Raw genomic sequence first — 12,949 nt, 5'->3', positions numbered from 1 at the left:
TACTTAAATGTCCCGAGTGTTCTTTGGGATTATTTTGAGGCTTGGTAATAGATTTTAATAGGACACAGCCACGGCCTAGCAGCCCAAAATAGGGAATTTTTTCATCTGCCCCTCCTCCTACCATTGATGTGAAAAATACATGGAGTTATTTATATCAGATTTTTAAATAAACAACTCACAACTGGTATTCTGTCTTTTTTCAATATAAATAGCAACATTCCCATACCCAGGGGTGATGGAGGGTGTGATTAGAGAAGATGACTTTCTGTTTCAAAGGGGCCTCAGGACAAAGGAGAGAATAAAATGACTTTGGAGAACCTGATTTCGGCTGCCAGTTCTGCCCAGGCTTGTGCTCTACACATCTGCTGGGCTTAGCACTGAAACAGTTAGCTCAGCCCCTGGGAAAACGGGGAGAAAGGAACTTATTTGAGGCCTTTGGGAGGCTCCACAGCTTGGAATCCCAGTCCCAGTACAAACAAGTCTGTGTTTTCTCCTCTGATAATGGCCTGGTATGTCCCTAACCCTATCACGTCAGGACCCTGCACTGTGGGCATGTGGGCGGGAGCCGTTCCTCATCTCTCTGCTGAGCCCTCTTGTTTGTCACGCTCTGGGATTGCCTATTTTTTCCTTGTCTTTCCTCTTCTCTTTGTTTTTCTCTTGCTTAGCTCTCAAGCTCTCGCCTTTCCTATCAGCCTGCTGCCCTGGGCGTTGGATCAGCTGACCTGGCTTATCCAGTAGTGTTTGCTGCTGGCTTAAATGCTACACACCCTCACCAGGTATCTTTAAAGATGGGGAGGATCATGGGTTTCCAATGCTGCCTCCCCTGCCCGGAGGCAGTTGAGGACTCTGTCTAGGAAGAGGGATATGTTCTAAGTGCTATATTCTGAAGCAAAGCTCTTTTGTAACTTCAGAGACCTAAAGTGACTCTCTGAGAGGAAGGTGCCTGTTAGAGTTCAGAAAGGAAAGGCTTTTCCAGGATTTTTCCCCCTTTCCTTTTTCGTCTGTAGTCATTACCGTGCATTTCTTCCATTAACTGAGTTTCAGAGAGGATAAAGATCCAGGGATTACTGCCCACTTGGTGGCAGCGTTGGTGATGGAAAAGTCAAAAGCAGATACTATCATGCTAGAATGTGAGGTTGCCCTCCTGCCTGGCATGCCATGATTCACTGTCTCTTTCCATTTTCCCCAAAGCTGATGGTTCCTGGGAAGGAAGGTGGGGTACCCCTTGCTTCCAACCAGCCTGTCCATGGTGCCCAGGCTGACCAGGAGAGACTGGCAACCTGCACCCCTTCTGACGGGACCCACTGTGCTGCCACACCCTCTAGTAGGTGAGTTCACATTTTGGCTCTGTCTCTGGTAAGGCTGGCCAGGGGCCTGGGCTCCCTGACACATGTGCTTATTTAGTATCAGTAGAAAGTAACTTTCAGCACTAGCTGGGGCGTGGCATTTGAGCCCAAAGCATGGGCTCCTGGCTAGGAGTGGTGGCTCGTACCTATAATCCCAGCACTTTGGGGGAGGCTGAGGTGGGAGGACTGCTTGAGGCCAGGATTTTGAGATTAACCTGGCCAGTATAGGGAGACTCTGTCTCTCAACAAAATTTATTTTTCCTTTTTTTTGTTGTTGTTTTGAGACAGAGTCTCACTCGGTTGCCTAGGCTGAAGTGCAGTGGCACAATCATGGCTCAGTGCACCCTCCACCTCCTGGGGTCAAGCGATTTTCCTGCCTCAGCCTCCTGAGTAGTTGGGATTATGGATGCATGCCACCACACTTTGCTAATTTTTGTATTTTTAGTAGAGATGGGGTCTCGTCGTGTTACCTAGGCTGGTCTCGAACTCCTGGCTTCCAGTGATCCTCCCGCCTTGACTTCCCAAAGTGCGTGGATTACAGGCGTGAGCCACCACGCCCAGCCTCAAAAATATATTTTTTAAAAAGAAAGAAAAACAAAGTGTGGACTCCTTGAAGTTCCCTGATAAGAATCTGATACATCTGCTGGGATGTCAGGAAGCTGGCCTGGAACTTCAGTACTAATAGGAAACAGCAGGAGCTCAGTTCTTGTCACCTTTATCTAGTAAAGGGGTTGTCAGATGTTTTTCTCTTACCCCAAGATTTATATCCTTGGAGTCAGTCCTTAGTATTCCCCAAGGACCAGAACAGGTTGTTGACCATAGCCCTGAAGTCTGGGCCACAGTATGTCTGTGCTATAGTTGGGATTGATCTTGTTTTTCTGCTGCGTTAGAGCCTCGTGGAGAGCCTTTGGAACAACTATTTTCCTCATGTGAAAAAATGTAAAGCTTTGTGTTTTCTGATTACCGAAGTGATACATTCTATAGAACTCAAATCCTGAAGACATTAGATAGGAAGCGAACGTTCTTACGTTTCCACCCTGCAGAAGTTACCACTGTTGCCTGCTTTTTTTTTTTTTTTTTTTTTTTTTTTTTTTTTTTTTGAGATGGAGTCTCGCTCTGTTGCCCAGGCTGGAGTGCAGTGACCGGATCTCAGCTCACTGCAAGCTCCGCCTCCCGGGTTTACGCCATTCTCCTGCCTCAGCCTCCTGAGTAGCTGGGACTACAGGCGCCCGCCACCTCACCTGGCCAGTTTTTTGTATTTTTTTTTTTTTAGTAGACACGGGGTTTCACCGTGTTAGCCAGGATGGTCTCGATCTCCTGACCTCGTGATCCGCCCGTCTCGGCCTCCCAAAGCGCTGGGATTACAGGCTTGAGCCACCGCGTCCGGGCTGCCTGCTTTTTTTAAAGACAGGAAACCTTCAGAATGGTTAAGTGATTGGCCTGAGCTCACTTAACTCACAGGGCAGGAGGCAAGCAGATTCTCTGACTCCAGAGCCCCACCCCTTCTTTCCACGATGCTTTCACTCTCCCTGGGGAGCCATGGGCTGTTTTGACCTGCCCTACCCTCCCTTGATTTTGAAGTCCCCAGAGATAATGAGATTACTTTGCCTCCTCACATTCTAAATGAACTTTTTCATGATAGAAATTCCTGATTTTTTTTTTTTTTTTATTCCCACGGTAAAGTGGGAAGGAAGTCCTTTAGGAAGTTTTTTTGTGTGTGTGCTATGCATCAGGAAAAATAATTTGTGTCATTCCTGTCTTTTCAAACTTCCATCCTCTCCCTTTTCTCCCTCTGTTAGATGATTAAAGGCATTTTACACTCTAGTTTTCTGAGCCTTGACTCTTGGGACATGTCCAGGAGTAAAGACAGAGGCCCCTGTTGTGTGAGAATTCTTAAATGGAGGTCATAAGAGCTCAAAATTTGCACAGTACAGGTCCTCCCTGTTGGCTGGAGCCCAGGGGCCACTTGACTACACAATCCTCTGCCCACCTTGAACCCCTGTTTTTGGCCAGAGGACTTTTCCTAACCCTTGCTGCTTGCTGGTTTGGCAGCCTCAGCCATGGGCCCCCACTGCTGCTGCTTAGGCCCCCCTGTGCAGGACTCAGCTTCAGTCTGAAGGGCTGGGGAAGGAGGGAGTGGGAGCAGCCAAAGTAAATGTGTCATTCAAAGACCTTTAGTTGAGGGAGGGATGACTGGGGGCGAGGAGAGGGGAAGAAACATGGCAGGGAGCCCAGAGAACCTTAGCCCAGGCAATTTGTCAAGGGCGAAGAGAGCTCTGGCAGGCTAAGGAATCAAGTTTGGAACTAAAGAAGAAGAAAAGCTAGAACTTTTAGTAGTTCCAGGAAGTGCAGCCCTCTGCAATCAACTCAAAAGGCAGGGCAATAGTGGCATCAGCCAGACCACATAATGCCATTTCCCCTTGATGGGCCAGTGGGGGCCAACTCCTGCCCTAGGCCACAGCCCCATCAGATGGTGGATTTATAGAGAACTAAGTTGTCCTGCTGTGGTTTGAGAATGAGTACTAACTTAACCTTTCTTCTCCAGTGAGGATACTGAAACTGTATCAAACAGCAGCGAGGGACGGGCCTCCCCCCATGATGTCTTGGAGACCATCTTTGTCCGAAAAGTGGGGGCTTTTGTCAACAAACCCATTAATCAGGTGATTTTCCTGCCACTGCCACCTGTGAGAATGTCTGAGTTCTTAGAGTAAGGCCCCACAGGCAGTTTTCTTAACCTGAAATATTAATATCTCAAAACTGCATGTGTGTGTAAATTTTTCTGTGAAGAGGATTAATAACCTGTGCTACCCCTCCAGAATAAGTTAAGAACTATTGTTCTGTGACCTTTTAAAGTCCGCCTACAAGAAAGGGAGACTAGACCTAGATACCATTTAGTACAAAAACACAACACTGCGTCATTGCCTCGGCCTTATTTGAATTGAACTGGGAGGCTCCTCCTCAGCGGGGCCAGTGAAGCACATTGTTACTGCATGACTATGGGGCAGGCTTGCAACACTGAATTCCCAGGGTCCTCAGGACCCCAACCCTTGTTTATGCTGTGGGTGTATGTGATGGGGGACAGGGAGGTGAGGGAGCTTGGGGAGCCTCTAACAAGGCAGGAGCCTGAGGGGCAACATGGTCAGCATAGGTGGGCGAACTTGCTGGACCTCTGGGCTTCTGGCAGCCTGGAAGGAAGCATGAACACTGCAGGAGGGGCAGGCATGAATGCTTTTCTCCTGTGTCTCTTCAGGTGACCCTGACGAGTTTGGATATACCCTTTGCCATGTTTGCTCCCAAGAATTTGGAGCTGGAGGATACCGATCCGATGGTGAGCCCACCATTGACTACGAGTTCCCGGTAGATGGTGCGGTAGTCATTGTTATTCCTGGGCCAGAGTCACACTAATCCCCCACAGACTGTAAACCATGGCCCCTTGGCTTATGGATTTGTAGCCAGCATTAAGTTCTTCCCAGAATTTTCAGATTGTTTACAGTAACTTGAATCTGGGTCACAGCATCAGCCCTAACCCTGCCTTGCTATGAAACAGGTGAATCCTCCAGATTCCCCACAGACTGAATCTCCTCTCCAGGGCAGCCTGCACTCAGATGGCTCCAGCGGGGGCAGCAGTGGCAATACCCATGATGACTTTGTTATGATAGACTTTGTAAGTCGCCATCACCTTCCTTGACCTTTGCTGTCCCGGGGAACTAGACCTAGAAGCACCTAGTGGACTTGATCCAGATTTCCTTCATAGGGATCAGATGTGCTGGTATAGACAGAAGGGATGGACCGGTGGAGCCCGGTCTGGGGAGATATTTTGGAGGCCAATAAACAACAAGGCATTTTGTGTCATGCCTTTGGTTAAAATTCATAATCAAATTCAACTGTAAATGGAGATTTTCCACTGATATCCACTTAGGTCCTATTCGTGCCTAGGCAAAGAGTTTGAAGAAAGGGGACATAAACTTAACTAGTGAAAAGGAATATTATTACCAGCATTAGAAGTAAACAGTCTGGAAGAGAAAAGTGTAAAGATTTCGCTCCCTAAGATAAGCCCAGAAGAACCTTTTCTTTGATAATTGCTAGAAGGAAAGACTTGTTCATAGCTTATCTCCTCTGTGGTTCAAGGCAAGCTAAACTGAGTGTGTCTTGTTTTTGAAGAAACCAGCTTTTTCTAAAGATGACATTCTTCCGATGGACCTGGGGACCTTCTATCGGGAGTTTCAGAACCCCCCTCAGCTGAGCAGCCTCTCCATAGATATTGGAGCACAGTCCATGGCTGAAGACTTGGTATGGAAAAGCCTTCCTCTACCACAGTGCATCTTTATTTGATGGTCATTCCTTTGCCACAGGCCTAGGAGGCCTACCACCTTCTGTCTTCCCTGTAGTAGAAAAGAGACATACTTAGACCATTATCTTTTGATCACACTTGAGATTTGCATTGTGCCCAGCAGTCATTATCTGGAATTTGCTTGAGCTTGGTTCCTCCTTTCTCTGCACATTCTCAGCGTTACTTACATGCTCCTGTTGTTCTGTGCCTGACGTCTTCTCCTTGCAGATGCTACTAGGCCAAGTTGCTCTGACAGCCCTTGCATTAGCTATTTAGCTTTCCAGGGAGATGCCAGTGGTACTGGGCAGAGGAGATCGTGAGGTCCTGAGTGTCTGTTTTTGCCCTTTCCTCAGAGAGCTCACTCCATCATCTAGCAGTTCTCACACTTGGCCAGATGTCCTGATACTGACCATAATGACCCCATCTCTGCTTAGGGCATTTCCTCTTCCTGCCTCTGAGGGGCAGAAGAGTGCCCTGCACAAGCCACAAACTTTGGGTGCCCCATGCCAGGAGATAGCCCTCTTTGAGGTGGAATGAACACCTCCTAAATAGATACTAAGATCCTATGGTAGCTGCCCTGGATTTGCTTTAAGGAGAAAAGCATGCCCAATAATAACAATACAGTAATAGCCAGACGCGGTGGCTGACGCCTGTAATCCCAGCGCTTTGGGAAGCCAAGGCAGGCAGATCACAAGGTCAGGAGTTTGAGACCAGCCTGGTCAACATGATGAAACCCTGTCTCTACTAACAATACAAAAATTAGCCAGGCATGGTGGCGGGCACCTGTAATCCCAGCCACTCAGGAGGTAGAGGCAGGAGAATCGCTTGAACTCAGGAGGTGGGGGTTGCAGTGAGCCAAGATTGCACCACTGCACTCCAACCCAGGTGACAGAGTGAGACTCCATCTCAGAAAAAAATGAATAAATACAGTAATAATTATTATTGCCAAGGCTTTTGGGGCCAGGCACAGTGGCTCATGCCTGTAATCTCAGCACTTTGGGAGGCTGAAGCAACTGAGGCCTTCACTTGAACTCAGGAGTTTAAGACCAGTCTGAGCAACATGGTGAAACCCTGTCTCTGCAAAAGGTACAAAAAATCAGCTGGGCATGGTGGCACGCATCTGTAGTCCCAGCTGCCCGGGAGGTGGAGGCAGGAGGATTGCTTGAGCTGGGGAGGTCAATGATGAAGTGAGCCATGTTTGTGCCACTGCCTCTAGCCTGGGTGACAGAGTGAGACTCTGTCTGAAAAAAATAAAAATAAAAATCAAGGCTTTTTGAGTGCCAGGCATTTTTCTTAGTGTTTTACATGAATCTTCAACAGTCGTAAGAGGTAAATTTTCTCATCCCAGTTTACAGATGAGAAAACCAACAACGATTAGCTTGCTCATGGTCACACAGACCCAGGCAAAACAAAGCTTTGTTTGATCTTAGAGGATCTGGCTCCTCAATTTAGCCTTTTAATCACCGAACTCCCCCCTATCATGACGTGCACTTGGAAGAAAGTGTGGCTCCAGTTCTCTCAACTGATGCCACAGCCATAGCCAGTTCTGAGGCCTCCCTCTCCTTTCAGGAAGCTGCACCCAAACCACCCTCAGCTCTTGGTGTGTTCAGGCCACATTATAAGCTCCGAGGCAAGAGACTCTCCAGACTGCCTTGTGGTCATGTTTAAACCCCTACTGTCAGGAAATTGTGATGGTGAAACTGCAGATGTAGCTTCTGTTCATTTAGTCATCAGTAGACACACATTTTTATTAATAGTTGATACTCTAGGACAGTTAAACTTTTCACAGTTCTGTTTTCCTCTGCTGCTCTCTTTACCATTCTCTCTCAACCTCCTCTAACTCACCCCTTCCTCAGCTGGTGTAAAGACAACAGATTCTGGCCAGGTGCAATGACTCATGCCTGTAATCCCAGCACTTTGGGAGGCCGAGGCAGGTGGATCACAACATCAGTTCAAGACCCGCCTGGCCAACATGGTGAAACCCCATCTCTCCTAAAAATACAAAAAATAAGCTGGGCGTGGTGGCGGGCGCCTGTAATCCCAGCTACTCGGGAGACTGAGGCAGAGAACTGCTTGAACTCAGGAGGCAGAGGTTGCAGTGAGCTGAGATGGCACCACTGCACTCCAGCCTGGGTGACAGAGCAAGACTCTGTCTCAAAAAAAAAAAAAATACAGATTCCTAGGCCTTACCACAGACCTGCTGCTGTGTCAGAATCTCGGGAGTATAGCGGGGCCACCTGGTTCATGTTCCCCAGGGGGTCCTGATGCCCAGCAAAGGGTGTGAAGAAATCTTTTGTAAACTCTGTTTAATTTGTAGAGCTGTACACTTCGTGTTTTATTCTCGTGTCAGTCAGATCTGTGCCAGGGATATTTCATGTTTAATTTCTGGATCATCTCACTCTTGTGGTCCTTTTCTCCTTCATTAAGTGTGTGACCCACTTGGACTCCCAAGGCCATTCCATTAACCCTCCAGCCCCTGCAAAGCCCTGATGCATATACCCTTCCCCACCCTGTGCCTACGCAGCTGCCCTGCGTTCTCCCACCTGCTCGGCCCAGCTAGGGCTGAACTTTGTCTTGCTTGCTTCCTCCCCTTTTGGGGACTGGGCTAGCTGCCTCTTCAAGGCCCTGCCTGAGTAAATGGCTCTTCCTTCTCTTGCCGGTACAGGACTCATTACCAGAGAAGCTGGCTGTGCATGAGAAGAATGTCCGCGAGTTTGATGCCTTTGTGGAAACCCTGCAGTAAAAGTATCCTCAAGTCCCAGCAGCACCCCCTTTTTGTGGCCCCAGAGGACAGGCAGCCTCCCATGCCTCAGCTGCTCCCACCCCTCATCCTGCTCTGAGCCAGGTGGAAGGGAGGCTGGCTTCTCTCATGGGGACCCAGAAGTCCCTACTCTTGGACCTCCTGGAGACTCCGTGGTGGCAGTCAAGCCCAGTGCCCAGTTGGAGAAGACTCACATGCTAGCCTTGGAGATGGGAAGACCCTTCCTACAAAAAAGCCCTCAGCAGGGCCATCTGTGTGCCCCGCCCATCACCAACTGCTTCCCAAGGATGTCATCCTGTTCCTCCTGCTGCCAGCCTCCTGCCTGGGCCTGCCTTGCAGCTGGCCCCTTCCCTGCCTGCTGTTACCATCCACTATTTGACATTCCAGCTGGTGGCCAAGAGATTGGTGTGGAGGCAGAAAGAGGAAGGAGACAGTGCCAGGAGGAAGAAGGAAGGAGTCCGTTGGCTCTCTTCATTGTCCTCTACTTCCTTCTATCTTCTTCCTCTCTTCCTCCCTCTCTTGCCCCAATGCCTGTACTTCTGGCAGTATGACAGGGCTGCTTGCCCAGGATGAGAACTCCAAAACCAGCCACTCCCACCCCTGAAGGTTGGGAGGGTCTGAGCAGCCCTGGTGGCTGCCCGTGCTCAGGTCCTCAGCTCCATGGGAGATAAAAATGGAACCCTGAATCTCTAGGATTTTGTCACTTGGAGTCACAGCAAAGTTCTTTTCCTCTTTTTCCCCCGTTGCTGCTCCTTGGTTATAGAACACGGTAAATATTTATTACTTTCAGAGAAACCAGATATTTTATAGAGAACAGATGTTTGAGGTGAGTTGTTTTTCATTGGAGAAGGTGGAGGGCTCTTCCTGGGACAGAGACCTCCTCTTCTGGAGGTTCCTGAGAATCCGGGCTGCTGCTGCGAGGATCTTCCTTCCCACCATACAGACGGCGAGATCCAAGAAGAGGGCTGGCCAGGGGCAAAGTCACCTCCCAGCGTGGCTGCACTGGAACTGACTACAGGCTTTACCTTGGACAGCTGCGTATTCCTGGTGAGAGCCTTACATCTCCCACAGCTTCTGCAGAGTGACTGACTCCATTCTGGCAGCCCAGGAAGTCCTGGGTGCTAAATGTGATGGCCACATGTAGTGGTTAGGGGATGTTGTGTGTGTTCCCCCGACTGCTGGAGTACTTGTTCCTGGTCCCTGGGGCTGTCCTGTGGAGCTTTTCCTTCTTCTGCTTGGGCCTAGCTACACCTCCCTCTAACCCAGGGTCTGTACACTGCCCTGGGATTTACCAGCTGGATTGGCTCCTGGTTGAGAAACCAAAGCTGGGCGTATGATTGACTTAACCCTTCAGGTATTGTTACTTGAATAAGTCCAGTGTCTAGCCTCACCCACCTACCATCTGTCCTTTCCCAGCCTCGCTGGTAGTCCTGGCCAAGGAGATATAGGCTTACTCCATTCCTCCTGACCCACCTGGGGCACTCACTGGCAGCAGCTGTGCTTCAGTGGACCAGGTGGCTCTCAACTGCTTGTTAGTAAACTGCATGTGACACTGTTCTCACCTACAAGGCTGACCTCTGAGGACTGGAGCAGGCTCTGGAGGGGACCCGAGCTCTGCATGCTGCTGCCGCCACAGAGAACTGTTCTCAGCAGCAGCAGCAGCCAACTGGCCCTCCTATCTTTGGCTCAGAGCACACGCGTGGCTTGCTGAACCCAGGCCCAGGTGTATCGCCAAGGCCCCAGCTTTGAGAAGGGGGAAGGCCCCTGGTAAGTTATTAATGCCCCCACATTTCAGCCACTGCTCTCTTTCCAAGGCCTTGCATGGAAAGGCCTACTAGCCATTGTCCCAGGCAGCAATCTTTGGCCTCTGCAGGTGGCAGCAGCCTTTCAGCAATGCTCCATCTGTGAAGAGTCTCAGCCATAACTTTGGGCTGAGCCTGGGAGAAGTAAAGCAACTGTTAAGGCCGGCCCTTGCCCCTCAGCCCTACCATAAAAGGAATAAGCCCTAGACTGACTCCTGCAGCACCCCCGGGAAAGGCTGGGACCAGCTGTCTGTCTCCAGGTAGCAGAGTCCCTCCTCCTCCAACCTACTTTGTTTGGAAATACTGAGCTACACTTCAAAATGTATTCAAGAGATTTCCAATAAATTTTTTTCTGTACTTTACAGCCTCCTGTCCTGCAGGTTGTCTGAAGACCTCGTAACCCCTTCCTCCCCACCCCTGCCCCAGTGCAGGTCTGGGAAAGGGGAGAGTGGTGCATTGGAAAGTGCAGAAAGACCTCAGTGTCTGGGCAAGCCCATTTTGAGTCGGGTGTGGCCACTTAGCGGCTGTACACCCTGGGGTTTCCCGGGTCAGGAAACTTCTTAGAATTTCTCTTTCCCTAGTCCCCTGTCAGGGGCTTGTATTTGAATATTCAGTTAGAGAATGCATTTAAAATACACCCATAGTAAAATCTCCATAAAATGTAGGCCACTGTCATCAGCTCTTTATTGCTCTTACGTAATAGAACTCACCCTGGAGAGAAAAACAACAGAGGGAGGCAGGGAGTGCAGGGCTCCTCAGGCCATCCGGGGGATTTGTGGCTGAGCTAGCAGAAGAGAAGTAGCAGGAATTTAAAGGTCCATGCAAGTGTGTTAGCTGCCTTGATCTGACTGGCAGTCCCTGAGGAGCCAGGAAGAGTAGAAGAGCCCCCCGGGGGGATGTGTCCTGTCTGGCTCCTGGGGGTGGGGCTGCAGGCCTCTCAACCTGGCCAGGGCCAGCCCCGCCTCCTAATTCTCCTAGTTTGTGCCCATAGTTGGGGGAGGGAGCTGATTAGTGGAGCCAAGGTCCCAGAGGTAGACATGGTTCTAGAGGCAAAAGAGAACTGACAAGAACTGGACAGCTGCTGTCTGGGTTGCTGTCCCACCCGCCTTCAGGCTGAGGCCGGGCCCAGGATTAAAAAGGGCTGGTTAAGCTGGGCGCGGTGGCTCAAGCCTGTAATCCCAGCACTTTGGGAGGCCGAGACGGGTGGATCACGAGGTCAGGAGATCGAGACCATCCTGGTGAACACGGTGAAACCCCGTCTCTACTAAAAATGCAAAAAAACTAGCTGGGCGAGGTGGCGGGCGCCTATAGTCCCAGCTACTCGGGAGGCTGAGGCAGGAGAATGGTGTAAACCCGGGAGGCGGAGCTTGCAGTGAGCTGAGATCCGGCCACTGCAGCCCAGCCTGGGCGACAGAGCGAGACTCCATCTCAAAAAAAAAGAAAGGGGGGGGTGCTGGTTAGAAAAGTCCAAATCCAGCCTATTCCTGGAGCCGGGAACTCCTGATTATTAGTAAACCAGGTGACACTGACCATGTGGCCAACCAGGACAGTTGCCCAATACCTGAGTCAGAAGTGATGAAAAGTCTGTTCCTGGTGTTTGCCCTTCAACCAGGAATCTCCAATAACAAAGTTCTCAGTTGCCCCATGCCCAGCAATGGTGTCCTACCTCTTTAAAGCATCTCCCTACACTCCAACCCCGGCGGCCAGCGTTGCTAAGGCCTTGGTAAATGGGCATTTGAGTCACTCAGCAGAGGCCCTGCCAGGAGCCCAACCCAAGTAAACAGTTTCCTGGCTCCTGTTTCCCTGGGTCACTGCCTCTCTGTTGCAGTCACCCAGCTCTAGCTGAGCAGATCCAGAGAGAGAGGAGGCCCCCAGTGCCTGGAGGAAGGCCAGCATTGTGGAATGGGACTTGCTTCCTGGGGCTCAGGCCCAATGTTTGTAACCACAGCCTGATGCTGCAGCTCTGGCGCTGCTCCCCCAGCCCAGACAAGCAAGGAGGAGAAAAACCAGGCCCAGCTGGGGCTGCTGTAGCCTCCTGATTGCCATTAGCAAGCAAGCAGCAGACACACCTGGAACCTGACCACTGTGGGAGGTGAAATTCCGGCCTACTCTCCCACCAACAAACTTCTCAAAAAAAAAAAAAAAAAAAATGCAGTAAATAACCATCTTAACCTTTAAAGCAAAGCAAAACCTGCTGAAGAGGATAGGAGAACTGGATCTGTCACAGCCTCTGTGTGGGCATGGCAGGGGAAACAGCCTGGCCTCAGGCCGAGGGGTGGGCAGGAAGGGAGGGCTCGGGCTGAGGGACCCTCTCCCAGCTGCTGCATGAGGCTGGGGCTGTCACACCATTCACCCATGACCACTGCACACTCGCGGTGTTAGATGCTGTCTACATTTTTTTTTTTTTTAGGTAGGGTTTCGTTCTGTCACCCAGGCTGGAGTGCAGTGGTGCAATCATGGCTCACTGCAGCCTTGACCTCCAGGGCTCAAGCAGTCCTCCCACTTCAGCCGCCTCAGTAGCTGGAACCACAGGCATGTGCCAGCACGCTTGGCTAATATATATATATGTATTTTTTTGGTAGAAACAGGATCTTACTATGTGAGATCTGTGTCCAGGCTAGTCTCTAATTCCTGGGCTCAAGCAATCCTCCTGTCTTTGCCTCCCAAAGTGGTGGATTTACAGGTGTGAGCCATGTGCCTGGGGTGTCTG

The 12,949-nt window shown here is 50.2% G+C and overlaps 1 protein-coding gene across 50 annotated transcripts in view; it reads left to right on the top strand.

Annotated features, from left to right (window-relative positions):
* The window catches only part of ATG13 (autophagy related 13), a 59,503-nt gene extending 48,902 nt beyond the window's left edge, over positions 1-10,601 (top strand). For 11 of the 50 annotated variants that reach the window (XM_001111856.5, XM_015114363.3, XM_015114364.3 and 8 more), the window contains 7 exons: positions 666-776; positions 1,192-1,328; positions 3,892-4,006; positions 4,597-4,674; positions 4,894-5,010; positions 5,508-5,636; positions 8,342-10,601. In XM_001111856.5, the coding sequence (XP_001111856.1) occupies positions 666-776; positions 1,192-1,328; positions 3,892-4,006; positions 4,597-4,674; positions 4,894-5,010; positions 5,508-5,636; positions 8,342-8,419 (765 nt within the window). In that variant the 3' untranslated portion in view covers positions 8,420-10,601. The remainder of the gene's footprint in view (positions 1-665; positions 777-1,191; positions 1,329-3,891; positions 4,007-4,596; positions 4,675-4,893; positions 5,011-5,507; positions 5,637-8,341) is intronic. The other 39 variants (XM_077963038.1, XM_001111708.5, XM_077963042.1 and 36 more) reach the window with 13 other exon arrangements.
* The last annotated feature ends 2,348 nt before the right edge of the window (positions 10,602-12,949 follow it).

The sequence above is a fragment of the Macaca mulatta genome, chromosome 14 (assembly GCF_049350105.2).
Source record: "Macaca mulatta isolate MMU2019108-1 chromosome 14, T2T-MMU8v2.0, whole genome shotgun sequence".
Classification (NCBI taxonomy): Eukaryota; Metazoa; Chordata; class Mammalia; order Primates; family Cercopithecidae; genus Macaca; species Macaca mulatta.
The sequence above is the reverse complement of the archived record's forward strand: the minus strand, read 5'-3'. Positions and strand labels throughout refer to the sequence as shown.